Source organism: Cladophialophora carrionii (assembly GCF_000365165.1).
Source record: "Cladophialophora carrionii CBS 160.54 unplaced genomic scaffold supercont1.1, whole genome shotgun sequence".
In the NCBI taxonomy this organism is placed as follows: Eukaryota; Fungi; Ascomycota; class Eurotiomycetes; order Chaetothyriales; family Herpotrichiellaceae; genus Cladophialophora; species Cladophialophora carrionii.
The window spans coordinates 5,238,763-5,264,978 of NW_008481816.1; the positions used below are offsets into that span (position 1 = coordinate 5,238,763).

The window sequence follows — 26,216 nt, forward strand, 5'->3', positions numbered from 1 at the left end:
TGCTACATAATTGCTTTGGCTTGAAATCAAACCCGATACAAGTACAATCCTTCCTCGCCTGGGCACGCGCACTCCCTAGTCCGCCGACTTCGCACCCTGCAACAACAACAACATCATCCCCACCAACTCGGCGAACAACTCCTTGACCGCTCCCATCTCTTTCGCCCATATTTTTAGTCCCCCGCGGCTTTTCTCCTCGGCCAGGCCTAAATCGCTTCCCCTCGCAGCCTTCTTCAGGAACGCCCTCCCATCCTCTCCCTGCTTGGGGAACATCAAGCCCACAGTTTGACTCACCACGTTCATCCTCACGGCCAAAAGAACCTGCGTCAACTGCTCCGCCGATTTGCCCCCGCCGTGGCCTCCGTAACTCACCACCATGGCGGGTTTGCCGGCCCATTCGTTGAACAGGTAATCGATCGCATTCTTCAGGTTGGCCGGAAAGGACCAGTTGTACTGCGGGGTGACGAAGACGAACGCAGAGCATGAAGAGATGAGACGCGACCATCGCCGCGTGTGTTCGTGGTGGTAATCCATCGGGTTGGTGATTGTTTGCGGGATGACCGGCTCGTCGAAGAACGGGAGCGGATGCTCTGCTAGATCGACTAGACAGAGCTCGTACGAGCTCGAGTCCGAAGCGGTGGTCTGGTACTGCTTGAGGGCGTTGTAGACAAACATGCCGATCTGATCGCCTATCCGGGGGGAGCGTTGGGAGCAGATGATTACGGCGATCTTTGGTGGTGGTGGTGGTGGAGGAGGAGGAGGATTCAGGGATGTCGCGAGGAGGTCGTTTGTTGTGGTGCTGGCGGAGGTAGACATTGTCGAATGCGTGGATGGCTCTGGCTCGTCAAATGTCGGAGGGTTCTGCTTGGGAAGATCTTGTCGATCTGGTCACAACTGAAGTAGCCTGCTGCTTGTTGATGTTTTGTATCTTTCGATATCGTATCTAGTCAGACCGTGCTCGTCAGTGTCGCTGCTGTGATATGCTGTGGGATTGAGGAACGAGAATGCTATTTCAGCGCCGGAGCAAGCCGGACCTATATAGTTGACATAGCACGCAGCAAGCAGCAGGGGCAGATTGGGCGGCGCATAACCAGCCGTGATGGTACCCAGCATCGGCGCCGTTGACAACAGAATCGCTGCATGGCCGAACCGGGATGTCAGAATCCCGCATAGATCTGGATGCGGTAGGAACCCCTTGCAAGATGTGTCCGTATCATTCAATGGCAACAGGTCCATTTTCGAGTCGGATATCGATTGATCGAACATGAGCACCAGCAAATCAACGTCTTCATTGTTAGTCAGCGACAACGGGGCCACATCAACTTGTCTTCGGCCCCGCAAAGCTTGCAAGCCACAAGCTTCGGTCTTCGGTCTTCGGTCTTGAATCTGACACGAGGCTCGCTGTTACGCGAATGGTTATGCCTCACCATTTACTGGCCCTGTCGTTCGTTCCACCAAACCCGCTTCTGAAAAGTATGATGGCATGTTGCGCTTCTGGCCCATTAACTGGCGCCTTAGGGTCGCTACGCGGGCGGCATATGGAGATTGTGCGTGAGCGGTGGAAAGGAATCGACCGACGGGCCATGTGAGTCAATCGAACGTGAGATAAAATGGAAGGAGTCCCTCTGTGTCAAGGAAGTCGACGACAGACACCCACGTACTGGATAGCCCGCTCAGCAGCCGAAACCACAATCACCATTACAGCAACAGTGTCATCATGAGCAGCATTCGCATCGCAATCATTGGTGGTGGTCCTGCAGGCCTCACGCTCGCACGACTCCTTCAGGTCAACAACATATCTTGTACTGTCTTTGAACTCGACACTGAAGCCTTCGGCCGAGACCAAGGTGGTACAGTCGATCTTCATCCTCACGGAGGGCAGCTGGCTCTGAAGCACGCGGATCTTACCGACGAATTCAAAAAGTACGCCCGTCCTGAGGGCGAGGCAATGAAGCTGGTCAAATTCGACGGCAGGGTTGTGTTCGATGAGAACATGGAAGGTAACACTCGACGCGAAGAATACGCTGATCGACCAGAGATTGATCGAATGAAGTTGCGGCAGCTACTCGTTCAGTCCCTAAAACCTGGTACTGTAGTTTGGGCAAAGAAGTTGCAATACGTGGAGAAGGCATCCACTAGTCCGGCGCAGTACAACCTCCACTTCGATGACAGCAACGAAGAAGGATTTGATCTTGTGGTTGGCGCTGATGGAGCTTGGTCCAAAGTGCGGTCTTACCTCACGGACCAACAACCCTATTATTCCGGAGTTACCGCCATTGAGCTCTGGGCTACTGAGTTCGACAAGAAACACCAGTGGCTGAGCGACTTCGTTGGTGCAGGGAGCTGCTTCATGTTCGACGAGGGTCGAGCCATCCAGTGCCAGAAACTTGGGAACAACAGCATCCGTGTATATGCGGGTATCCGTCAACCAGAATCTTGGCTTGAGGATTGTGGTATTGACTGGGCCAAGCCAGACACGGCGAAAAAGGAGCTTGTCGAACAGTACTATGCAGACTGCGGTTTTGACCTGAAGCGTGCTCTGCTTGACGCGGACGACAAACTCGTCCCACGCAAGATGTGGATGTTGCCCGTGGGATATCGCTGGAAGTCAGAGACAGGAGTGACGCTTATCGGCGATGCTGCACATTTGATGACGCCTTATGCTGGTGTCGGGGTCAACCTTGCCATGGTTGACTCCTTGGATCTCGCCAACGCCATCATTGGGTGTGACGGTGACAGCACCAAGATCCCATTCGCGATCAAAGCATTTGAGGACAAGATGCTGACCAGGGCCGAGCACTTCGCCAAGAGAACTTACAAGGGTCTGATCGGGCATTTCAGTGCTGATGGCTGCGAGGAGATGCTTGAACGGTTGAAGGGACGATGATCATCGTCGGCCAATGATGGGCCCTAACTTTGCATTGTCTAGGTTCGGAAGATGCGCTGATTCGGATTAGACCTCGAGGACAGGGGAAGCGGTGACTAGACAGTGATTCTTCGGATATTCCCCAGTAGGGGCTTTGGAAGCTGTGTCTTGGTGCTCGCCTGAAATGCTGTATTCAACCAGAACTGTTGCCATCCACATTCGAGAAGCGTGCAAGCAACACCGCATTGCCCACCACTTGCTACGACCAATTTGAGCGGGGATCATAGCATAGAAGCTTCCATGGGACTTTATGGGAAGCGCGGTTCGCGACGCGGGTAATCCAGAATATAGCAGAGCTGAGAACAGATGTGGTCATGGGATGACAGAAGCGGCCGCCTAATGCTGAGCGAACGTTTGCCTCGACTGTGCTAGGGGGGATCCTTCTTGACCACAATGTCTCCGGTCGAGGTACATGAATGTCTGCAGGAGAGGATTCTCCGACATTCTCAATGATGTACTGCTTTTCCCGGACGTTGATTGCAGCAGCTGCTAATCCTCATCCACGAAGATCCAGCTTCGGTCATAGCCTAGACATCGCCGGACAGCTTTCACGTAGGCTGAGGACTCATGTACCTCTTGTCCGCAGTGTATGGCGTAACTCAGCCTGGATTGATTATGTTCAGAAATCCAGTAGCCACATGTTCTTCTTACGTTGCCAACAGATCTGGCAACCGGTGCTCTTGCCAGTCCCAACCATGGCATACGGGTTACGTGGTGAATTCAAGCTGCGTCGCTTGTGTCATGACGGTCGTGGCTACTCGAAGATGGCCGGGATTACAGAGCTCAATGCAGAGAGTTGGTGAAGATTCATGATATCAAATCTGCCTCGATTTCGTTTACGCTTCACCGTGTTCCAAACCATCGGCGAAACTTCGGAGTGACTTTCGCTCTCCATCTACGATGCGAAAACTTTCGGGTTGTCCTCACTTCCCACTGACCTTTTGTGCCACATTGCAACGTCGTCAGCTATTTCTTGCGGGCCGGAGATGGTATCTGGATGATTGCAGATGTGACTCTGCCTCAACATGGACTTGACGGCCGACTTCAAGGCTTTCCAAGACCTTGTTCAATCCTCCCTCATCAATGTGACGAGGAGCGCAACACAAGTCTCAAACCAGGACTTGAGCTTCCATCGCTCTTCGAGTGAGAAGTTGTCTCGCTCACTCGATCGCCAGAATGCTCATCTTTTGCGCTTGACGAGCAAGCTGCTCAAAGCTGCCACCCGCGAGACACAGCTTAAACCTCCTGCTCTTCAAGGCCAAGATGATGTGGAGGACAATTGGCGTGGCATAGTCGATGTCGTGGATGGTCTCCTGGAGAAGGCTGACTCTGCACTTGACGAGTTCTCAGGAGTGATCAGACCCCAGAGTCCGACCCGACAGGACACCGAGTCACCTGGACCCGTGAAAACTGCATTCGGTGTGCAGAGGTGGGCCAAGGACAACGTACCGAAGCCGCAGACCACTTTTGAGAGACGGGTGAACAACTCTGACGATACTCCTTTCAAGCCCCTGCTACAGACGAAGCCTCATGCTACGATACCGTTGGAGCAGAGTGTGGGCAATGCCGAGACCGGGTACAAACACCCGTATGCGCAAGAGATCGAAAACTACCAATACCCTCCCTCCGTCTACCAATTCAACGACCCGACTCCCTTTAAACCCATTGATGAAAGCAAAGCCATCTACGTCGACACAGAAGAAGGTGTGAAGGATATGTTACAAGACCTCAGGAAGGCCAAGGAGATCGCAATCGATCTCGAACACAATGATCAACGCTCATACGTCGGTCTCGTGTGCCTGATGCAGATCAGCACAAGGGACAAGGATTGGATCATAGACACCCTGAAACCCTGGCGCGAGAAGCTTCAAATTCTAAATGAAGTCTTCACTGACCCAAGCATCTTGAAGGTCCTACACGGTTCCAATATGGACATCATCTGGCTCCAGCGCGATCTCGGACTCTACATCGTCGGCCTGTTCGACACATTCCATGCAGCATGCGCCCTGCAATTCCCTGGTAAAGGTCTCAAACACCTCCTCTTGCAATTCGCCAACGTCCACGCGCAAAAGCAATTTCAGCTTGCTGACTGGCGGACCCGACCTCTGCCTCAAGAATTACTCGATTATGCCCGTAGCGACACCCACTACCTACTCACAATATACGACCATCTACGAAACATGCTCATCCAAGGATCCTCCGCCAACGTCAATCTCACGAACTACGTTCTCACCCAGTCCAAGAAAGAAGCTCTGCAAGTGTACACGCGTCAACCCTACGACTTTGAGACTGGCGGCGGTTCACTGGGCTGGCTTAGCTTGCTTACAATGCGCTCCACGAATACCCTGAGCAAGGAACAACTGGGCGTATTTCGCGCCCTCCACGCGTGGCGCGATGCCAAGGCGAGGGAACTAGACGAGGGGGTTCAATACATCCTCCCGAACAGAACATTGTGGCTGGTTGCTGAGAACATGCCCACATCGGCGTTGAACTTTCACCACGCCTGCAGAGGTGAGGCAAAGTTCGTACACAACCGTATCCCTGAGATAGTGGAAGTCGTCAAACGAGGAAAGTCCGAGGGCAAGGACGGCAAGTCGCACGTCGAATTGCTTGACTACTGTGAGAAAGCTCTAGGAGTGACTGTCCGTCGCCCACGCAAGGAAAGGAAGGATCCTCCTCAAACAAGCTACTCGGGTCTGGGAGAAACGCTGAAACAATTGGCCGCCAGTCGCCAGACCGACTCCTTGAACTATGACGGCATCGCAGACGTCGAAAATCCCATTGCAGTTCGCTCATCAGAATCCACCTTCTGGGGCGCCGTGACACCTCAATACAAACAACTTCCAGCAGACATCGTCGCCGCAACTGAAGCGCTCTCCTCCATCCTACCACTCCGGCACCTCGCAGCTACACAAGAACCCATGCAAGATCAGGCCCAAACCACGCCGGAAACGCATTCTCCTCAAGCTGAAGGGCCTGTCAGGTCGAAAACGTCATTGGGTGCAAAAGACCACCTCCGGAGCAAAGCGACCGAGATCTTCACACTCCGCCCCGGCAGCCAGGGTAAGAAACGCAAAGCCAATGAAGCCGATGAAGATGAAGGCGAAGTAGCCCCTCTTGCAACCGGCTCCTCGGTGGCCTCAACGCCCACTGCTCTGTCTCCGCAACACCCTAGCAGCGCTCCTCCCGAGTACGAAGCCGCTCGAGCAGCGAAGAAGGTCCGCAAAGCAGAGAAGAAAGCGATGAAAGCGGCCGAGAAGGCCGTTGCACGCGCGGCAGCTCAAAACGCAACGCCGTTCGACTATGCGACGGCGCCGTCCCTGCTGAATTCGACGGGAGATGCCAACGGCGGTGGTTCAGGCGCAGATGGCAAGGCTGGAACGGGCGATGCGAGAAGGATGAACCCCTTCGCGAAAGCCTTGGATACGACGACGGGCGCCAGGCGGAATAAAATGGGCAAGGAATTGGCCGGGAAGAGTATGACTTTCAAGTCATGACCTGACATCGATCCCGGCAGTTCAACTGCCAAGCCGGCTGACTGAGTTGCCTGGCGGTCGTTAATGCGCCACGGCCGACTAGGTTTCAAGCCAGTCAGTGCACCACGGGAGGAAGCGTACTCGCTACCTTGCGTGGGTTCTTGGCCTCTTAGTCTTTTATAGCGTGACGAGGGCGGCACGATCGCCGACAATGACTACCCTCCAGCGAGATTTGACACTAGTTTTTGCACTGGCATTGATGATTTATGCGACGATGCTCAATTGATTCAGACAGGCGGTTGGCTTCCTAGAGGTCAGCCGGCGAGGTTCTGCAACGCCTCATTGCGGACGGTTGAAATTATCGGATAATTACTTGAACGCAATTTTGTGTGTTTCAAACTGAATCTCATGCCGCTGCGGCAGGCTGCACCACAACTGCTGGCATGCTATTTCCTCTGATGCGTCATCGTAAGGCGTGACACTCAGCCGATTGACGCTCGCGATACGTCTCTGCATGCACCCTCATAACATCTGAGTTCTGACGTTCTGCAAGGTTCGTCAGCTTGCTCGAGATCAGTGTCATCGCTACAGTCCCATTACGCAGGAGCCGTAACCGTGTTCTCTCGCATTTGCCTACCATGTGTGTTCAGCACCCCCGGACCGTAGCTGCTGGCAATGATGTAGGATCTCCTTATGCTGGGTCTTCAGTAAACCACTCTTCTAAAGGGCCGTCCCACTCCCCTCTTTCGGTAAGATAGCGCTGTAGACTGTTTCCCATACTTTCAGGATATGAACAGCTTTCCTCTTCGGGATAATCGCCTCTGAGTTCGTCCGCAATAATATTTATGCCCCAACAGCCCGTGTCGTCCACGCGTTGGATTCCCCAAAAGGAGATGTGCTTCTTTCGAGGTTGATGGTCGCGAAGAGCGTCAAAGACCGGCCTCCATTCTCGCTCGCACCGTGCGAAAATTCCGGCATTGGCTATCGCAAGCTGCTCCAGTTCTGGTATCTGTGATATGCCGGCTGCAAGCGATTCAAGGTCGATGTAGAGACCGTCGACCTTCAGGCGCCGAAGGCATGGGAAACTGAGACGAGACATAGAAACCCACGCCAGTTCCGGGGTTTCCTGGACATCAGATACGTCCAGATCCTGCAAGGTAGTATGAGTCTTGTCGAGCAACGTCTCGACACCCATCCTCCACTTGAGCCTAGTGTCGACACCATCGTTCACTTCCCAGTGAATGATCTCCTCTGGGCTGTACAAACGGAGTTTTGCCAGACGATTGAAGGAAGGTAGCTGGCATCCACGCTCTCGCCAGTGTCCTCCAAGAGTGACCAACATCGCCCAATCCACCGTTAAAACTTCTAGTGTCATGTTTGCCACCCCCATACATGGGACGATTGCGATGGAAACGATATCTCCTCCTGATATGAAGAAGTCCTGGGTGAGAATTCGCAAGCATTTATCACAAATGCATCCACCAATAGGTCGAGAACTCGCGAAACAATTCCATGTAGGAATGAAAGGATGCTCAGACAGCAGTGAACTTAGATGAATGGCGGTCAACCTTTGAAAGCTTTGAAAGCACTCCATTCAGATGTCGTGGAAAGTCCCGTTAAGCATCAATTCAAGGTCCTTTTGCACGCACTCCTTGTAAGTCTCGTATGCATCCTTCATTTCATCCTCGCCGTTTATCACGGAGACTCTTCCAGGGGGAGTTTTCCAGTAGGTATTCTCTGAAGAGCTCGATCTCTGGCACAGCATTCCCTTCAGAATTCTCCAACTGCTGGTGGTAATCTGCAATGTTCAACTGGATCTTTTCGAAGTCAGGATAACTTAGTGTTGCGCTGTAGAGGCTGGGCAGGACGCTGAGCTCTTTGACGAAAAGGGCAAAAGAGGCGACGTTGGTCCCCTTCAAACGCATGAAGTTGTCCCTCGTGGCCTGGAACTTGAGCTCTCGAAATAGGACGGCTTTGACAATGGCCATGTTGGCGAATTCTCGTGATGTGAGTCGGAGGTTGAGCAGAGTCTCCCATGCAATGCTCAAACAGTATTAGCCAACAGTCTACTGTGAGTCGAGGAAAGCATACCTGCCACATTGCCAGCCGTAGTGCTCTGTCGCATCGACCACCAACTGCTCCACCGCAAGATAGTGCACCTCGGGACTGAGCGAGCACTTGAAGGTCGCCATCTTATCGTTGTGGGCGTAAATATCTCCAGTGCTGGAAATGGGTAGGGATGACCAGAAGGATTATTTCACCATCATTTGGGAGTCACTTGAGGTGGGAAAGGGGGTGTTGCAAAAGCGGACATGGATGAGGGCGAAGTGAAGCGAAGGTCAAAACTCCGCAGCGGCAGGCGCAGACACAGAACAGATCAAGAAACGGGATACGCCTTCCTTGAGATATTACGGGAGATAGAATGAAAGCACTTAGCTGAATCGGAACCAAATTGACTCTGATCGTACTTCCTCTAACATGGCCCTCATCGTCGATCATGTAATGCAACCGGTACCACCGTGACGCCCTCTACGACGCAATCCAAACCAAAGTCCAGGCTGTCATTTCCGTCCTTCGTCAGCTCCTGTCATTTTGCTAGAGAGGATCGCCTCCCGTGAATTGCAGGCAACGGGGACAAGCGGACGAATAGAGCTTGCTCACTGTCCTCCTGCCTCTCCGCCTCACACGGCCATCTCGGCCTGTAGTTTCCGGAGTTCTTCCTCTTCGTCTTCTTCCACTGTCGAGGGCTTGTTGCCAACTACTACTGAGTCAATATCGATTGCGTTGCTGTAGCTCCCACGGGACTTACTGGGGCCAGCCGAGACAGCCGGAAGCCGGTTGATCTCGCCTGTGACCGGTGTGGGCCCAGTCTTCAACATTCTTTCGTCCATAGCCTCTTGTTCCAGTCCCTCCAACTCTTCCTCTAGATCAGCTTCGTCAATCGGTTCACCAATAGGCGCATTCGTGATGGCGTTGGCAATTTCTTCGCCCAGAGCATGTTGCTCCCGTAGCTCGTCCATGGTCTGATCAACCTTGTCTATGGTGAGGTTGCCATGTATCTGCTTCATGGCCGATCCTGCGTTCTTCATGGCATTGAGTGTTTCCTGGTTGATGTTGGCGGCCTCGATGGAATATATCTGTTGCTCAACCTGGGCAATCTGAGCTGACGTCTGCTCAAGGGTGCGCTCGTGTAGTTTCTTTCGTCTCAAAGCAGCTTTGGCGGCTACAAATATCTTCAGTATCGCCATGTATGTCCTATATCACGATCTACTTACCAGCTTTGTTCGTGGATACGTTCTTCCTCGCTATCGCATCCTGCTCTGCCATCTGGTTCTCTAAATGCTTTTCCCTCTTTTGTAACATGTCCAGCTGCGACCTTAGCTGTAGGATGGCCTTTTTGGGGGCATCTTTTCTTGCTTGGGCTGCTGCCCCGCCAAACCAACCCCACATGTCGTGCGTCGATGGTCAAGGGTTTAGGGACTATGGAGCGGCAGAATCGTGTCCTTCGAGGTGTGAAGGAGTCCTGGTAAGAAATGCAAAGGGCGTCGGGCGAAATGATCACGGATCCACCTGGATCGAACCGTATCGCATGTGCCTAGGTCGAGTGGTCACGCGATGTGATCGGCCTGTTTTCGGGCTGTGGGTGTCTCTTGGGAAGATGAAGGCTAACACCTGACAGTTGAGGGCCTCTTGAGCAATAGAACGGGTACGGGATCAGCAGGAACGTGCGATGTAAAGAGTGTGGCTTGCGGTGAGGTGCCTGAACAGCGGATCATAAAGAGCCAGAGCCATGACATCGCCAGTTCGATCCGCCTAGCCCACTTGTTCTCACGGCAGGTCTGCCGGGATCACGTGAGCGCGAAGTAAAGGGGGGCTCTTTCAGCTTGACTGTCAGTACGGAGTCCTTCGTACTATTTACTCATAGACACGGCAAACTCGAAATTGTATTTGAGTATGCCGCTGTGTTCAGGCACAAAAGCGAAATGTTTGTCGCCACCAAAGTGCCCCGAACATGGCCGACTATCTGATGCGATAGAGCCACAATGAGCGAAGTTGCGACAAACGCGCCTGTTCCCAGCACACTCGTCTTCCTTCACGCAGTGGCATCTCTTGCCTCGGGGACTAAGGTGAGATTCTTGGGTTGGTATGACGCCTCAAGCGTGCTGGTTGCCATACTACTGACCTCTTGTCAAGTATTGTACAGTACGATAGTGCCCGAAGCCAGATCCTCCTCGAGCATGCATTTCCCAAGGACATTAGCCCAGTCCCACGCATATGGGTAGATATCACTCTTGTCCTCGAAACAACAGAGTCGACTACGCTTGCGTTAGGCACTTGGATCAACGTAATCGGATATGTTCAGGCAACGCCGCGACCGATCCGGAGAAAGAGTGGAAATCGCTTCCAACGTGCCGCCCAATCTCTGCAAGCCGTCCTGATTTGGGATGCCGGCGCTGTGAGAATAGGAGAATATGAAAATACACTGGAGGAGATGATGCGTACAAAGCAGCGATTGGAGTCTGTCGGCACTTAGAATCACAAACATGGAAATATTGGCAATACAACACTCTCTACGCCCCTTGGTGCACTTCGATCTCGATGCATCGTTCACTGAACAACTATCCACCCGTGTCAATGGCATGGGGTGTTTACAGGAAGGAATTGGCTGGAATCGGTGATTGTCCACAACAAGCTTTCCGTCAACGACAGCATCATGCTTGTTTGTAACAGGTGCGTGCCGTAGGATTTCCAACTGGTCTGCCAGGGGGCAGGGTTTGGTGTCGTATGAATTCTGGTACGGCCTGCCGAGTCTCGGATTTCGACCAACCTACTCAGCTCTGTCTCAGAAACGCTTCTTTCGAAGACATTATCTACCTTGACCTTATTTCCCTTTGCCCTCTCCAGGTCGCTCAGGCTCGATCCATCATTGGCGCCGTAGTGGCTTGCGCAATGATTCCCAGATGAGGCCGTGATGCACGGACTGGACGAGAGAGCAGACCCATTCATTTCGCGTCAATGGTCAAATATTGGTTTCCAGCCACTCTCGCCTCTGTCCCTGCTGGCCATGCTGCTAGCAGGTGGGAAATTTGCTGCTTCTGGCGCTGTCCAGACCGGAATCTCCTGCTCAGAAACCTGTGATCCGTTGCTTGACATGGGTCTTCAGTGTCGGCGAAAGGATGCCGCCCATATCTGCGTCCTCTGTCTCGGCAATCTGGCGCATCGCACTTCGACGCTCCGGCATCAGTCTCCTGGTATCCGAGTTTCTGGAGCCGAGATCTCTCATGTTGATCGGAAGGGTCGGTCTAGGCTTATATTTATTGCCACGATTGCCCAGCGCCGCTTGTCGTCCCCGTTTATGGAGACCTATCGCCACAGGCCTGTCTTTTTATTGTTCGACTCCTCCAGCCAGAGCTGCCCCCAGCATCGCAGAGATTACGATTACTCGGCGTCGACATGGCAGCGAACAGTGCAGAGGCGGCTGCTTCGTCCGCACTGCAAAACTCTCAGTGCGCTCCAAATAATACACCCACTATCGTCGTGGGAAGCTCCTATCCAGCAATGACCTCAACATTCGACCTGTCGATGATACCCAGCAGTCCAAGAACGCCAGACTCCGCAGGCGAACTAAGGCTGACCAGTGCTTCCTCTGCCCCAGCCAGACCGGTATCATCAAGAAATAACCCGAACAGGAGAACCATGTTGTACCCGCAAGGAGATTTTCGGAACAGTTCCATGCCCGACCTCAGGGAGCTCAAGACCGACATGATGTGCAACTGGCTGCATCAGCAACAAATAGAGCGGATGTGGACGACCAACAGTATCGAGGAAGGTGTTTTTCTGAAGAAGGCAAAGGATGACTACAAGTGTGCCCCAGAAGACCTCTCATCACGACCTGACGGGGTGTATGATGCTGTGAGGAGGCTGAATGTCAAGGTCAGAAACATCTTCCACGTGCACCAGCCATGTCTGATAATATGTGTAGTGTGCCATGACTGTCAACACGGGAGTCGTCAAACTCTTTCTCCAGGACGAGACTCTCGCTCACATGCCGCTGGACTCAGGCCTTCGGCTGCAGATTCTTCCAAACATCAACGCCCTACCAGACTGTCAGAAGCATCAATTTGCAGCTTTCGTGCGAACCAACAACGTCCTCGTTGTATGGGACGACGATCCCAATCACATCCTCAAGCGTGTGCAATCAATTGAAGACCAGCTCATCAGCATGGTCTGGAAGGAAGAGTTCGACGGTGATGCGTCAGCACCACCAGCACTCAGTGCCCTACCAAGCACTCTCAACCTGAGTCCCAACGGCAACGAAGCATTCTCGCAGGACCATGAAAGCCCTCTGGCACCTCGTCGTATCGTTCTTGTTCAGCCTATTCTCACGGCCTTCACCTTGATCCTGCTCATCGCCGCAATCGGGAGTGGCTGGCGAGAAATTGCCATCGAACTCAAAGTCGACCACAACTGGACACGGCTGGCCTTCATCGCTGTCGTCCCCTTTCAATGCTGGCTAGCACTCTTCTTCATGCAATCCGTCGCCGGCTGCTGTGCCCAGATCATCGGCCCTATCAGCCAGATGAACGCCAACACCAAATTCTACTCCGGCATGCCTCCATCTCGCCTCCCAACGGACGGATCCTGTGTATTGCCTCATGTCACGATCCAATGTCCCGTGTACAAAGAAGGGCTCTGGTCCGTCATCGACCCCACGATCAAGTCTATTAAGGACGCAATCTCCACCTACGAAATGCAAGGCGGCACGGCTAATATCTTCATCAACGACGATGGTATGCAAATCATCTCAGCTGAAGAAACCCAAGAACGCAGAGATTACTACGACGAGCACAACATCGGTTGGGTGGCTCGGCCCAAACACAATCCAAAACCCAATGGCGAAGGCGAGCAGCCCTTCGTCCGAGCCGGCAAATTCAAAAAAGCATCGAACATGAATTACGCGCTCAATGTCTCCGCGCGGATCGAGGACAAATTATCCGCCATCATCCAGCCAACCGATGGCACATGGACAGTCGATCAAGAACGCACCACCTATCAAGCCGCTTTAGCTGAGATCATACATGAGGACGAAGGCCGCACCCAAGCAGCCGGCAATATTCGTGTTGGTGACTACATCCTACTCATCGACAGCGACACGCGCGTTCCGCAAGATTGTTTCCTGAGCGCTGTTTCTGAGATGGAAGCCTCCCCCGAAGTCGCGATCATACAATTCGCCTCGGGGGTCATGAACGTCACGGACTCATGGTTCGAAAAGGGAATCACGTTCTTCACGAATCTCGTCTACACGGCCATCCGATATGCCGTCTCAAACGGCGACGTCGCGCCGTTCGTCGGACACAATGCCTTCTTGCGCTGGACGGCCGTGCAGGATGTGGCGTACGTGTACGCTGACATTAACGATGGGGTAGTCAAGGAGAAATACTGGTCAGAAGCCACCGTGTCCGAAGACTTCGACATGGCCTTACGTCTCCAAACGCAGGGCTACATCCTCCGACTCGCGGCGTACGCGGGCCAAGGCTTCAAAGAAGGCGTCTCCCTCACCGTGTACGACGAGCTGGCCCGGTGGGAGAAATACGCCTACGGCTGCAGCGAGCTGATCTTCCATCCATTCCGCGAATGGGTCACCAAAGGACCGTTTACGCCTTTGTTCCGCAACTTTGTGCGCTCCAACATGCCGTTGCCCAGCAAGATCACGATCATGGCTTACATAGGCACGTACTATGCCATTGGCAGCGCGTGGATTCTGACGCTGCTAAACTACTGCATCGTGGGCTGGTTCAACGGCCATCTCGACCACTACTACATCGACAGCTTCAAAATATACTTTGCCATCATCATCGTGTTCACCGCGCTAGGCAACCTCGCCCTCGCGGTCACGCGGTACCGCGTCGAAGAGAAGACGCTGGGATCTGCCCTGTGGGAGAACCTCCGCTGGATTCCGCTCCTGACGGTCTTCCTAGGCGGCATCAGCTTGCACGTCAGCCAGGCGATCCTCAGCCACCTTTTCTCCATCGACATGTCATGGGGCGCGACTTCCAAGGAAGCCACGGATACGTCCTTCTTCGCCGAAGTGCCCACTATCCTCAGGAAGTTTCGCTTCACGTTCATCTTCTGCGTGGTCGTCAGCGTGGGCATGGTCGTCGTGGCGGGAGTCGGGCCTCTGGGTCAGTTGGTGCCGTACGATTGGCAGATCGGATGGTTTACAGCGATATGGCCACTGGCCACGGTTGTGGGTGAGTCTTTCTTTATTTCTTGCGGGGGTGTCTTCTTCCTGTTTAAACTGTGAATACACATCACGCGGTGTTGTGCAGAGCTATAATTGCGAAGGTGTGAAGGGAAGGATCCAACGCAATAACTAACTTGGCTTCTGTAGGTTCTCACGCCCTGTTGCCCTTGGTGCTAAACCCGGGGTTGATGCAATTTACCTTCTGAGACGGCAGCGGTGGAAAACTTCGTCGGGAAATCGGTCCCGGCGCATGGAAAGATGCTCTCAGCATGACTCAGTCCATGTTATCTACTTCCTTTGTATCGAATAGTACTAATTAGAGCTAATTGTGGAACAATACGAAAGGGGACACTGTCAATCCACTGGTGGCTCCTTGCTCAGTACGAACATTAACTACTTCACGCAGATTCCCAGAGGGAATACTGCGGAGAGGTCCTCTCTTCGGCATTTGAGCGCCTTTCAGCCCACAATTAGACTATGCCTACACATTGGCGTGGCCACCGTCGGCACGCAGCACGAACATACACTATGTTTATGAGCATTTCCCGACTTTTTAAACGTTAAGCCACCCCTTGATGACCCATTTTGTCGTCGTGTCTGCAGACTCATCTCGATCCTCACCTGGTTGTAAACGAAGATTAGATGATAAGCGAAATCCCCGCCTCAAACCCCGCCACGTTGTGAGCGCACCGTGGAAGAGCGTCCGCGTCTCAGGGGGCGGGAACCCTCCGTTGATGACCCAAGGATGCATATGCAGCCCACCATTTATCTGGGTCTGGGACACCCCCTGTGCCGAGTTGTTGAGCGTTGTCCCGCTCCGGGAATCAGGATGGCCAGACGACAAGGGCGGGCTGTCGCCCCGGTAAGGCTCGTACTTCCACACTTCGCGCGGCGGTTCCATGAGGTCCAGACGGCCGTAGTACGCGTAGACGGTGTGCTGGCACTGCTTCATCATCTCGTTGGCCATGAACTTGGACAGCGCAGGCGTCATGCCCTGCAAGTCCGGGCCGACGTGTCGGGGTCCCATCTCCGAGTCGAACAGGATCTCGACGCGTTTGAGCCACTTGATGCCCACGCCCAGGCCGTACGACACGTTGCGGAGCCACTCGTCAAAACACTTCGGGCAGTGGAAGCGGACGGCCATCTTGGCGAGCAGGCCCGCGTATTCGGCGGCGGTGCGGGTGCTGACCAACAGGAGGTGGAGGCCGTTGGAGCGGGTGATGGCTTCAATGGCCAGATTCAGAGAGACCATGGCCGAGATGGGGGACGCTTTTTTGTTTTTGCTCGGGAGCATGTCCCTGGGTGGGTGGGTGTCGTCGGGGTCGCAGAGATTGATGTCTAGACGGTGTTTGGGGAGGAGGAAGCTGTAAATGTGCAGTCGGATTTCGGCTGGGATGCGGAGGAAGGCTGAGCCTTGCTCGTGACGGGCTGTTAAGGCCATGGCTGGTCAGTTGGTGCAGGACCTGGTCGTTCAGGGTTTCACGGTGCCTACAGGACCACGGTACCGGCTTTAAGGAGACCCGTCAAAGACTGAAAGGGAGAGGAAGGAATTTCGAGGTGAGAAGGAGGTGAAGGTGAAGTTGAAGTTGAGTTGGACGTTGAATGGTTGCACCAGAAGCTGAAGTCTTGGCAAATGGTTTCAAAGTGGCAGGAGGCGCAACTATTGCCGCGCCAGGTTGGACTGACTTGGCTTGGTTATTATCGTCCAGATGTCAAGCAAGAGACTAGGTGTATGTCGTTGGTCTCAGTACAGGATGCAAGGAGTATGGAAACGCCACAGCAGCGTCGAATATCTTTTGCTTTACAACAGCCGGTGTAGAAGTGGCATGTTGGAAGATCTGTCCCACTATATTCCTGTCAAGCCACAGCTTTGCCTCCATAGAACTCCTGGTCGCTTCAATCAAAGTATCGCGGTGGACAGCAACTCGGCCGCCGCAGGTCATGACGCTGGAAGAGGAGTCTCAACCTCGCCCATTTCTTTAGATCTCCTTGATTGTCTTCAACTCCTTCTTTTCAACCACTTCATCCCAGTGCTTCTGGGCAAAAGTCCCTCCAAGGAAGATGGTGAGAAGCCATTGAAACCAGGCGACGCTGAATTGCTTGAGGTTGTGCTGTCTCGCCTTCGTTAGGGCGAACCACAGAGTCTGGATGCCGCTCAACCCATAGATGGTGTAGAAGAGGATGTCTTGACCTCGATGTCTGTGTTTGTGGACTCTGGCGTTCCTGGCTAGGACCTGATCGTGGAGGAACGAACGTGGTTCGACGAATCTCCTGTTAGCTGAGAGTACCAGGAGAGCCGTGGTCAAGAGCGCTCCTGCAGCATTGCGGCCTTTCGGGAGCTCATATTCGTCAATTGTCACGCCAGTGGCTTTGTGAGTGGACATGTTGAGTTTCGCTGGTCTGCCTCGGGAACTGTAGGCAAGGACTTGAGAGAAGAGCTACTGAAGGAGGTCTCCCTGCTTACCCGGGGTACGGGACAACATGGAACGGTATTTATGGACAATATCCACTCGGGCTCGACGTCGCTTAACATGGTTCCCCGCCTCCCAAGGGGCGGGGAGAAAGGTGGCATGAGACGATTATGCATCGGATGATTGGTCTTACCCTGTGAAAGGGCGGCTGGTACGGCCCAGATGAGGAGTACGCATATGCGGACGGGAGTTGCGACGTCAACACACGGGCTGAAGCAGGAAGCAAGACGCACGACCAGGGTCCTCGAATCGGCATATGACAGCGACGTGACCACAATAAAAAGGGTGTCGATGAGGATGATCATTGCGGAGAAGTGCCGGAAAGGTGCGCCGTAATGTGGGGAAGCTTTAGCCCGATTGTCTTCTCCCTTTTTGGATAGTTTCCGCGCGGGACGCAACCTTAACTCTTAGCGCTATCATTTTTCTGCGCTGGAAAATTGTCTCCAGATACATCGATAAGTATTTCGTCTTGATTACTTCGCCAACCGAACCAGGACTGAGCGGAGATTGTGAAAGTCCACGAGATGCCTCCCTATGACAGCGACTCCTCAGATGAAGGGGAAGACTACTCGACCACAAACGTCACCCTCGGCTATGTCTCCGCCGACTCAACAGGCGACGAGATCAGCCACGTCGGTGGCCATCCTACCTGGCTCGATGCCTCCATAAATCCTCCTGCTGCGCTCGCGAAATGCAAAGTGTGCAACAGCTACATGTCCCTCCTGTTGCAACTTAATGCAGACCTCCAACAGTATTTCCCCAACGACGAGCGACGCTTGCACATCTTATGTTGTAGGAAGAAACCGTGCTCGAAGAAGGTGGGCAGTGTTCGCGCATTTCGGGAAGTCAGGAAGTCGGAGCCAAGAGAGCGCAAGGAGAAGAAGCCATTGACAGACCTACGACCGCCGGAACCTTTACAAGATCTTGGAAGTGCACTGTTTGGAGGGCCAACGCAGCAACCAGCAGCGAATAATGGTGCCAATCCCTTCTCAATATCAGGGTCGACCGCAACGTCGCCAGAAAACCCGTTCTCTATGTCGTCCTCGCATGGATCGGCAGCAGCAAACCCGTTCGCGTCGATAGACTCTCCCTCTACGTTGGCTGCTTTGCCTCCACAAAATCCAGTCAACGAGTCTTCACCTCAGCCACTCACGCAGTCATTCGCAGAGAAACTGAAGATCGGTGCCGAATCAACTGCACACGGAAAGGAACAGAAAATCTTACACGAACCATGGCCTTCGCCGTCCGATTTCCCCCCTCCGTACCCCTCCTTCTACCTGGACGCATACCCAGAAGAACTCGAAAAAGAACAGCCTTCCACTATCCCAGTGAAGAACGGCGAGTCCTCCAAAACCCACTATGATGCTGAAGATTCAGGCACCGCCTCGAACGGCAAAGATGATTATGATATGACGATGGATAAAACATTCCAAAGGTTCTCAGACCGCATTGCACAAAATCCGGACCAAGTGCTTCGGTATGAGTTCAAGGGTGAACCGTTACTATACTCTGGCACAGACGACGTGGCATCACGGTTCACCGTTCCGCATGGAAAAGCAGGTGCGCCGAGGGGTATACCGAGATGCGAGAGTTGTGGCAGTCAGCGGGTGTTCGAGCTGCAGCTTGTTCCAGGTTTGATTTATGAGTTGGAGAAAGATGAGGACCTGAGCCTGGACGAAGGCATGGAATGGGGCACGATTATCGTGGGGACCTGCGTGAACAACTGTGGTGAGACTGGAGCCGTCAGTTTCAAGGAGGAGTGGGTTGGTGTGCAGTGGGAGGAAAGGGTGACGAGGAAGTGACTCCGGTCATGTCAAGAGGGGAGAAGACATCGCATTGACGGCAGAGGCGAATTCCACAAAAGGCTATAGCCATCAAAGACCACAGGCACCTACCTACTTGATTGACACCCATTGTCGATCTGCCCGTCTTGCCAGCCTTGGCCAGTCAACGTTCCGGCTGATCTTTCGTACGCTGCACTCGTGAGAGACGTACACTGACGGCGTTTTCCTGATATAGCCAGCCAGACGTCGCCCTCATCCATCAAGATCAGTCCCTACAGTTATCCCCCACCCGAACGCGACTCGTCGCCGAGACATAATATTCCTATCCCATACCTGGTGGATTTGGGGAGCACGAAACACCTACAGGATCTAGACTGGATCGTGGCAAACCTCAACCACTACAGAGTATATTGCCGAGACAAGCGACAGCCCTATATCACATCACAATCACTCGGGTGAAGCGACCACTGGACGGAAAGGCCGGGCCTTGGGTGAAGCCAAGGAGATAAGATCAGTGTTTTGGACAGCAGTACCCCGTATTGGTACTCCATATTGTACTATCAGCGGCAGAGAACCGCTGCGCCAAGCCAGTCGTCGGGAGCATGAGCAGAACTGGAAAGGACCTACTCCGTATACTCTATGTTGGGTGCTTGAACCCGAGCCCCTAGCATCATAATGCTTGGCTATGAGTACTCGTACGGGAGGAGAAGGAGACGACAAAGTCCGAGTCCAGGAATGTGCCCAATCGTTCTGGCGAGTATACAGCACAGGAGCCGACTGGATTCGCAGACGCCCTCGCGTTTAACGAGTACAGAGTCGCGAAGCTGAGTGTGCCCATCAATATGAATGCGCTCTCAAGTCACTGTATTCAGACTGGCCTCTCGATCCTTCATACGAGTAGACTCACAAAGGGCGTCCAAGTGCAGGTGCTGTACTCCGTAGAGCATGGTGCATGGTATCTCCTGGTGGGGTAGAGGAGGACATGGATGCCTAGGCCACGCGGCAGCAGGTGCTGTTTGTTATACCCATTATTTGAGGAGGGTATCCATCTCGGTCTGAGCCTTCGACCTTGGAGGGTTGTTTTTTTTTTGACCACAGGAGCTCCTTCGTACGGGCTGACGAGTGCCCCTGCTGACGACCCTAAGGACGAAAGACTGAAGACCACGGCGGTCGATTCTCAACTCGGGTCCAGCTCGTCGCGGTCAGCCACGGCGCGACACGAACACGAAAAAGCTATCATCCCGAGAAGCCGAGTTCGCCTATTTTTCAGCTGCTTGCGAGCTTAGCGTAGCTTTTGATCCCAGAATCCAAGAAAATCTTGCATTGCCTGCATTGCCTGCTTTCCCCTCAAGCACAGTCGGCACTGGTGTTGTTGGCCGTCTAAGCGCCGGCCCATCTGCACCGTCAAACGCATCGACGCCGAGCCCTGACTAGCTAGCTCGTAGAGCGTGGCCTTGGTGTGGCAAGTGATGCTAGCACCACTAGTAGCGGCTCGTGTCGTCATCATCTCAAGTTTTGCACAGAAAGGATCAAGGCTGACCTTGACCTGACCGTCCCCGGAACCCGAGCTGATAGCGTCGCCGTGCCAGCCACCGAACGGCGAACCCCGCGATATGCTGGTCTCCACTTGTCGGTGTTAGCGTGACGCGCTAGGCACGCGAACAAGCAGGATCGGCGCGGTGGGTTGACGCGTGCGGCGTGGTTCACTGTTGACATGTCGATCCGGATGGAAAATGGAAAATGAACTTTTGAAATTGTGTGATGTATTGATGTTACTGCCCATGGGAACACTGAATCGGGCGTCATGCTCTGTTCACTTGGCAGTGGTTCGCCCGTTGAATGACAAACGCCGGAAACGAGGGATCGTAAAAAAGAAAGCAAAAGTTGAGTGAATCAGCAAATTGATCGCGTTCCCAGCCCGACCTCGGCGGTTCGTGTCTCGCGTGCTCATTTCCCGCCCGCACATGAATTTCCACATCTGCACGCACTTTGGATGGGGACGTGCGGATTGCGATCGCTCTATGGATTGGGGGTTGGCTTGATCACTCGATCACTCGATCATCCGATCAAGGAACGTCTGACTCGTACTCGAGTGTGCCGAGTAGGGCCATCATGTCAAATGTTGCATTTGCTTGCAGGAGGCGTCCTCTATTGGGAAAAGAGCATCACCAACAATCGGCGGCATGTGGCACTATCAAACGAAAGGATGCAACGTGTCTCGCTTATCCTGCAGCAACGTGCAAGAAATGAATGCATGCTGCCCTTTCGGTCGGATGTTCGTTCCATGTCCTACATATCCTGTGCGCTCGTTCAGGACACTCCGCCTCTCCGCCTCGTATAGCACAGGTTGTGAAAAGGCTTCCTTCAACAGAGCAGAGGTACAAGTAGACGTTGTGAATTTGTTACTGCTATGAATAGGAGAGCACCCTGGGTCTTGCCGATAGGATGACGGACGTGCAGGAATGGTGATACGGATAGATACTCCGATCAGGGTAACTGCTAAGCAGGCTTCCAGGCTCCGCACGCTGCAAGCTCCCCATAAAGTGCCTGCAGAAAAAGCAACCGCAAGGTCTGTTCAAGCTGACCGGCGTCTCGCCAAAGCCGCAGAAAGCGGCATGTCTGACGTACCGCTCCACGACCGAGTCTCGAAACAGCTCATCGACCGGCAGGTGGCGCAGCACTAATCGATGCCTCAAATTTCAGGCGTGCATTTGTCACTGGATTCAGGACTCACGCGGGGGACAAGCTGGACAGAAGATGATTGTGAACCATACCGTCTGTTCGGCACGCGATACTGGCTCGCATGAAGCACTCAAAGCGATACGAGGTGAGCGGCATTGTAGGAAAGGACAGGCCACGTGATGATTGATTGGTAATATTTGTTTGATTCTGAGCTATCTACTTTCAGCTACGTACTTCAGCTCCTCCTGTTGTTGGGAGGTGATTTAGCGGGATTAGCAAGACATCGACATTGGTCGAGGACAGGCGGTAGGCACGGTCGACTTGATCACATCAGATAGTCGATGCAAAAACAATTCATAGCACGGGGTACTCAATACCACAGAGACACGCAAGAGTCTTTCCCACCATCCGTTGCTTTGACATTTGATGCTTCGCTTTACCGGATATCCAGCTCCAGTGGTGTTTCAAGCTCAAAGACATCGACCCTCCTTTTTGGGTCTTCCTGCATGGTTTCTGAGAGAAAAGGAAATTTTGTATGCCAGTCGTAACAATTCGAGTGGGCCATGACACGGCTATGCCAATGTCTGATGGCGTTTTATCGTAGCAATACTTAATATTGGTAGAGACGCCACAGTCGGTCATGATCTTGGAACAAGTTCATCGCCAAGTTGAAGTGCCAGCCCTTTGCTGCTCGGTGTCTTTCGTTGCACAGTTGGACTACCAGATGGAGGCTGCAAGGAATCAAAGTTCAAACCTCTCTTGGAAAAGCGGCTTGGTGTCTGCGTAATGTTGGGAGTCCGCCATTGGGCCGGTGCGGGTGATGGAGTGACGTTGCAGAAGTCAGCAAGGTTGAAATTTTGACCTGGCGTTTGCAGAGCGCCATTGAACAACCCAAGGTTTGTACCTGGAGTTGTCATGACTGAAGATGGAAGATGCGAGTGCTGTGACGGTGGCGTGGAGGGTGGTTCTTTCGAGTGATCAGAGGGTCGGTGGAAGTGAGCAGCAGGTGAGCGGGACGGTGAATTCGCCAAATACAGCAGAAGATCCGCTCCAGCGCTTTTCGTGTTGGGATTGAGGAGACGCTTGGTAGGTGGGGGAGTGCGAGGCGGGGATGAAGACAGGATACTGCTTGAGGGTTCGTGGCCGAAGGCTGGCATGTCATGGTCGTCGTCGTCAGAATGAGCGTCAAACATAGGAGAGTCATCAGTTGTATTATGCATGCTAGCAGACTCCGGATGAAGTAGAGTATGCTCATGGAAAGACTGCGTTCGGTTCAAGCCAGGAGAGGATTGTGGCAAGCTGTGGTCTTGCTTCCATGTCGACGCGGATGATTGTCTGTCGAGGCCAGTGGTCGAGTTGGAACGAACTCTCTTTCTCGCACCAAACGGAGGTTCAGGCACTTTGAAGGTCGGATTCGAGGGCTTGGAGAACCGGTTATTTGCAATGGACGAGGTGGGAACGAACTCTTCGTCAGAGGAGGTGTCGACGGCAAGGTCTTCCTCAAGAAACGGTCTCTTTCTCTTCAGCTTTTCGGTGAACTCGGGCTCAATGGAGGAGAGTGTTCGATCTTGCCAGCCGTTTTGGGCTTTGAAGCTGGCAAAAGCCAGACAGTCTTGGAGATTTCGGGCAACCTAAGATTGAAAATGCAGTCAGCTTTGAGCAAGGTCGAGTGAGACTCAGTGGGCTGGAAATCGGACTACCTTTGCAATTTCCACTCTCCGCATCACCTTCTCGGCCACTTGAGCTGCAGCATAGGGATGCTGTTGGGAGTTCATGTTGTTGCAGTAGTCCCGAGAGGCCAACATGAGGGATTGGGGTGTGGTGGTATAAGAAGGAGAAAAGGGTACGAGTTTTGTCAAATATGTGGTGTTGCCCCGAAACGTCAATGCGCAGGCTAGCAAAGAATTGAAGTCGAGCTGGTTCAATTCCTGCGATGGATCCAGACTCGGACTGGCAATTCGTGGGGCCACGGACCAGGGTAAGGCGGGTATCGACCTGTTCTATTGTTGTACTCGGGCGAACGCTGTTCACCGATGGACCGAAGTCATGCTGAAGGATCAATGAGAGTACTGTAGGTGAGCGACTATGTAGGAAGGAAGCAGCTGAGGGAATGGGAGCAGCAGTCCGGGGTTCTCGAAGTTAAGAGAATCGAGGAATGCGGTGGTTGTAGAGACCATTGACAGAAAGCATCGACCGAACAAGTTAATTACTGTGCTAGGGAGGCAGTCAGAGCGGCAAGTGTGGAGGACGAGTGACGAGGGGTGCCCTCGCAGGACTTGACTGAGGCCATCCATCTGAAGCTCCAGCTCGCCTGTGGCTGGTAATGGCACCTCCCCATTGGCTCTGAACCAAGCTGCTAAGCATGGCCTACGGTTAACTGAGACTCTACTTTGAACCTACCGACTGGCTCTGAGATTGGCCGCTGCAGGTCGCATGCATTTCTTTGCAGCTGGCTCCAACGAGCCCAGCCATAGGTGTCGACGAGGACACGACCATTTCAAACCCACGTTTGACCACGACCCAATGACGCCCGAAAACAGGCTCTTGTCCGCCTAGTTTCTCAATCAAGTTTTCTCACTCGATCTGGCGGTTGCAGGTACAGTACCAGATTACTGCAGGTTCCTATTCTTTTTCGCTTCGGATCTTCGGACCTGTCGTGCGTGGATCTTCGATCTTGGTTACTTTGTGTATCTCGGAACATTCTATGACAGCGCAGGGGCTAGTTGCTGAGCTGTCAGTTGTATCAAGAGCCGTGGATATTCTCCTTTTTCTCCTGCCCCGTCAGTGACAGTTCTAAGTTATATCAAACCTGCCAACTTTATGGGAGGCAGAAGACAGCCTGCCTAAAGAGGTGTAGCGTTCAGGCTCCGAACTCTCAGGAACGAAGCACGCTATGAGATGACTAACCCAATCTCGCTCTCCAACATTTATCCTAACCAACTCCACTGGTCTTCGTTACATACTGTGTAGTTTGTCGACAGAATTGGTGCCAGCATCGAACCTCTTTCTCTCCCTGCCCTTAGATGATTGGAGGGAGTTAGGAAATACTGCTCGGTGGGTAGATTCCGAGTTATTGCGACCTGTAAAGGATCATACAAAGGAACATCTTCGGGTGGCTTATCAACGAAGCGGCTCAGAATTTATCTCGAGGCGCCACATCCCCCGGAGGGCATGCGACGGATTCCCGTTTCTACACAAGAACAGCTGCTCTTTTCATGTCAAGCCTTTGCGTCGGATGCTTCACACAGACATAGTGCACTGAAGAGAGCCCCAATCATGGAATTGATCGTGCTTCGATGAACGAAGCTGCGCTGTCGTCCCATACATGTCGAGTTAAATCTCTTGACCGGTCCCTGAGGCATGGACGATACGTACTGGCGTGCTCAGGCGTCACCCATGAGTCTAGTACCAGATGCTATCGTGAAGCAGGATCTTCCCGAACTCCGTTCACTGCAAGATGTTAAACCGCTGTCCCTTCTCCTGGCGAAAGAGAGTGGACCGAGTCTGTGGTCCACCGTATTGTGCAATGCTGAATGTGCCTTGTGCAACGTAGGAGGCCTGACCAGCCTATGGCTCACATTTCTGTTGCTGTTTTCTTTTCTGACCTGTGAGCCTACTTGCGCTGGCTCCCGAAGTGTCAAGGCCGACGTAGACTATTTCTTCTTCCCTCTTACCATTCCTTCGACAGTTGGAACAACTCGCAAAACCGAGTATGATCAGTCGTCGACACCACGGAGGAAAGGGCTTGCCAACCACCGACAATCTCTCGGCGCTGGCAGCGATAAGCTTAATCCGCATGGTGGGCGCCAACCGCATGTTCTCCACGCTGGACCTCGACGTCATGGCCCGCCCAAGGTGCAAGCCCAAGTCATCGATTCTCCGGGCACCAGTCCCAAAGAAGCTTAAATGCAGTGGTTCAAGCGGTTGGCAAAGGGGCAGGTGCAGGCATATCGCCCTGGAGTTGGATGCTCAGCATGCGCATTTGCGTATTGCTTCCCCACCTGTTATCAAGCCGCTTGCCTACCCGCCTGCCATCACAAATTCTGGTTGCAGATTGCGTTTTCCCGCACTCCACTGCGTGCCTTGTAACTCGTATGTGCCTCTGATGCTGGCGAATCGCACCTGCTCCTTGCGACGCATGTCTCTTGTTCGAGCTTGCCGTTTCCTGCTCCGTATTTGCTGGAGAGCTGCTTGTCCGTCCGGTGCTACCCGAATCGAGTCCTGCTGAGAGGATTGGCCAGTTGGCTCTCGAGGAACCTCAAAGGTCGCAGGCCGGGCAGATAATGACACCTTGCCGTCGCTCCTACTACTGCGGTTACTAAGTCGCTGGTGTTGGATTGAAGATTTCCCGTGCTGCTCGTCTCACCTTCACATTCACATAGGTACGACACGTCCATCGACGTCCTCACTGTCGCTCGTTTGTCCTGGATAGTCTACAGATTGAGTTTGTCCTTTTTTCTGCGGTGACACCTCCCACATCTCCATCCGTTTCGGCTCCTCGGGAGCCAATCATCATTTCGAAAGACCTCCATTGCACATGCATGTGCCTGCGATCATTACACCTTCTGTCTACAACCGGTCTTGGATCTGTGCCATCCTGGTCGCGGCACTGAGCTCAACCCCCGCATCACC

At 53.3% G+C, this 26,216-nt stretch overlaps 12 protein-coding genes across 12 annotated transcripts; 5 read left to right on the forward strand and 7 right to left on the reverse strand.

Moving 5' to 3' along the window:
• Positions 1–75: 75 nt before the first annotated feature.
• On the reverse strand, positions 76–816 carry G647_01887 (uncharacterized protein; the record flags this gene model as incomplete). Its single annotated transcript, XM_008725286.1, has 1 exon — positions 76–816. The coding sequence occupies one exon, from the start codon at positions 814–816 to the stop codon at positions 76–78; it is 741 nt and encodes a 246-aa protein (XP_008723508.1).
• A 901-nt stretch (positions 817–1,717) lies between these two features.
• G647_01888 (uncharacterized protein) lies at positions 1,718–2,887 on the forward strand (the record flags this gene model as incomplete). Its single annotated transcript, XM_008725287.1, has 1 exon — positions 1,718–2,887. The coding sequence occupies one exon, from the start codon at positions 1,718–1,720 to the stop codon at positions 2,885–2,887; it is 1,170 nt and encodes a 389-aa protein (XP_008723509.1).
• A 1,064-nt stretch (positions 2,888–3,951) lies between these two features.
• Positions 3,952–6,423, forward strand: G647_01889 (uncharacterized protein; the record flags this gene model as incomplete). Its single annotated transcript, XM_008725288.1, has 1 exon — positions 3,952–6,423. One exon carries the CDS (start codon positions 3,952–3,954, stop codon positions 6,421–6,423), a length of 2,472 nt encoding a protein of 823 aa, XP_008723510.1.
• A 670-nt stretch (positions 6,424–7,093) lies between these two features.
• On the reverse strand, positions 7,094–7,777 carry G647_01890 (uncharacterized protein; the record flags this gene model as incomplete). Its single annotated transcript, XM_008725289.1, has 1 exon — positions 7,094–7,777. The coding sequence occupies one exon, from the start codon at positions 7,775–7,777 to the stop codon at positions 7,094–7,096; it is 684 nt and encodes a 227-aa protein (XP_008723511.1).
• Positions 7,778–8,081: 304 nt separating this feature from the next.
• G647_01891 (uncharacterized protein) lies at positions 8,082–8,390 on the reverse strand (the record flags this gene model as incomplete). Its single annotated transcript, XM_008725290.1, has 1 exon — positions 8,082–8,390. One exon carries the CDS (start codon positions 8,388–8,390, stop codon positions 8,082–8,084), a length of 309 nt encoding a protein of 102 aa, XP_008723512.1.
• A 693-nt stretch (positions 8,391–9,083) lies between these two features.
• On the reverse strand, positions 9,084–9,852 carry G647_01892 (vacuolar-sorting protein snf7; the record flags this gene model as incomplete). Its single annotated transcript, XM_008725291.1, has 3 exons — positions 9,084–9,160; positions 9,212–9,625; positions 9,678–9,852. 3 exons carry the CDS (start codon positions 9,850–9,852, stop codon positions 9,084–9,086), a joined length of 666 nt encoding a protein of 221 aa, XP_008723513.1.
• A 593-nt stretch (positions 9,853–10,445) lies between these two features.
• On the forward strand, positions 10,446–10,936 carry G647_01893 (uncharacterized protein; the record flags this gene model as incomplete). Its single annotated transcript, XM_008725292.1, has 2 exons — positions 10,446–10,546; positions 10,597–10,936. The coding sequence occupies 2 exons, from the start codon at positions 10,446–10,448 to the stop codon at positions 10,934–10,936; spliced, it is 441 nt and encodes a 146-aa protein (XP_008723514.1).
• A 920-nt stretch (positions 10,937–11,856) lies between these two features.
• G647_01894 (uncharacterized protein) lies at positions 11,857–14,707 on the forward strand (the record flags this gene model as incomplete). Its single annotated transcript, XM_008725293.1, has 2 exons — positions 11,857–12,336; positions 12,386–14,707. 2 exons carry the CDS (start codon positions 11,857–11,859, stop codon positions 14,705–14,707), a joined length of 2,802 nt encoding a protein of 933 aa, XP_008723515.1.
• A 493-nt stretch (positions 14,708–15,200) lies between these two features.
• G647_01895 (uncharacterized protein) lies at positions 15,201–16,088 on the reverse strand (the record flags this gene model as incomplete). The annotated part of the gene is made up of 1 exon (XM_008725294.1): positions 15,201–16,088. One exon carries the CDS (start codon positions 16,086–16,088, stop codon positions 15,201–15,203), a length of 888 nt encoding a protein of 295 aa, XP_008723516.1.
• Positions 16,089–16,626: 538 nt separating this feature from the next.
• On the reverse strand, positions 16,627–17,031 carry G647_01896 (uncharacterized protein; the record flags this gene model as incomplete). Its single annotated transcript, XM_008725295.1, has 1 exon — positions 16,627–17,031. The coding sequence occupies one exon, from the start codon at positions 17,029–17,031 to the stop codon at positions 16,627–16,629; it is 405 nt and encodes a 134-aa protein (XP_008723517.1).
• A 611-nt stretch (positions 17,032–17,642) lies between these two features.
• G647_01897 (uncharacterized protein) lies at positions 17,643–18,920 on the forward strand (the record flags this gene model as incomplete). Its single annotated transcript, XM_008725296.1, has 1 exon — positions 17,643–18,920. One exon carries the CDS (start codon positions 17,643–17,645, stop codon positions 18,918–18,920), a length of 1,278 nt encoding a protein of 425 aa, XP_008723518.1.
• Positions 18,921–22,222: 3,302 nt separating this feature from the next.
• G647_01898 (uncharacterized protein) lies at positions 22,223–23,359 on the reverse strand (the record flags this gene model as incomplete). The annotated part of the gene is made up of 2 exons (XM_008725297.1): positions 22,223–23,215; positions 23,285–23,359. 2 exons carry the CDS (start codon positions 23,357–23,359, stop codon positions 22,223–22,225), a joined length of 1,068 nt encoding a protein of 355 aa, XP_008723519.1.
• Positions 23,360–26,216: the final 2,857 nt, after the last annotated feature.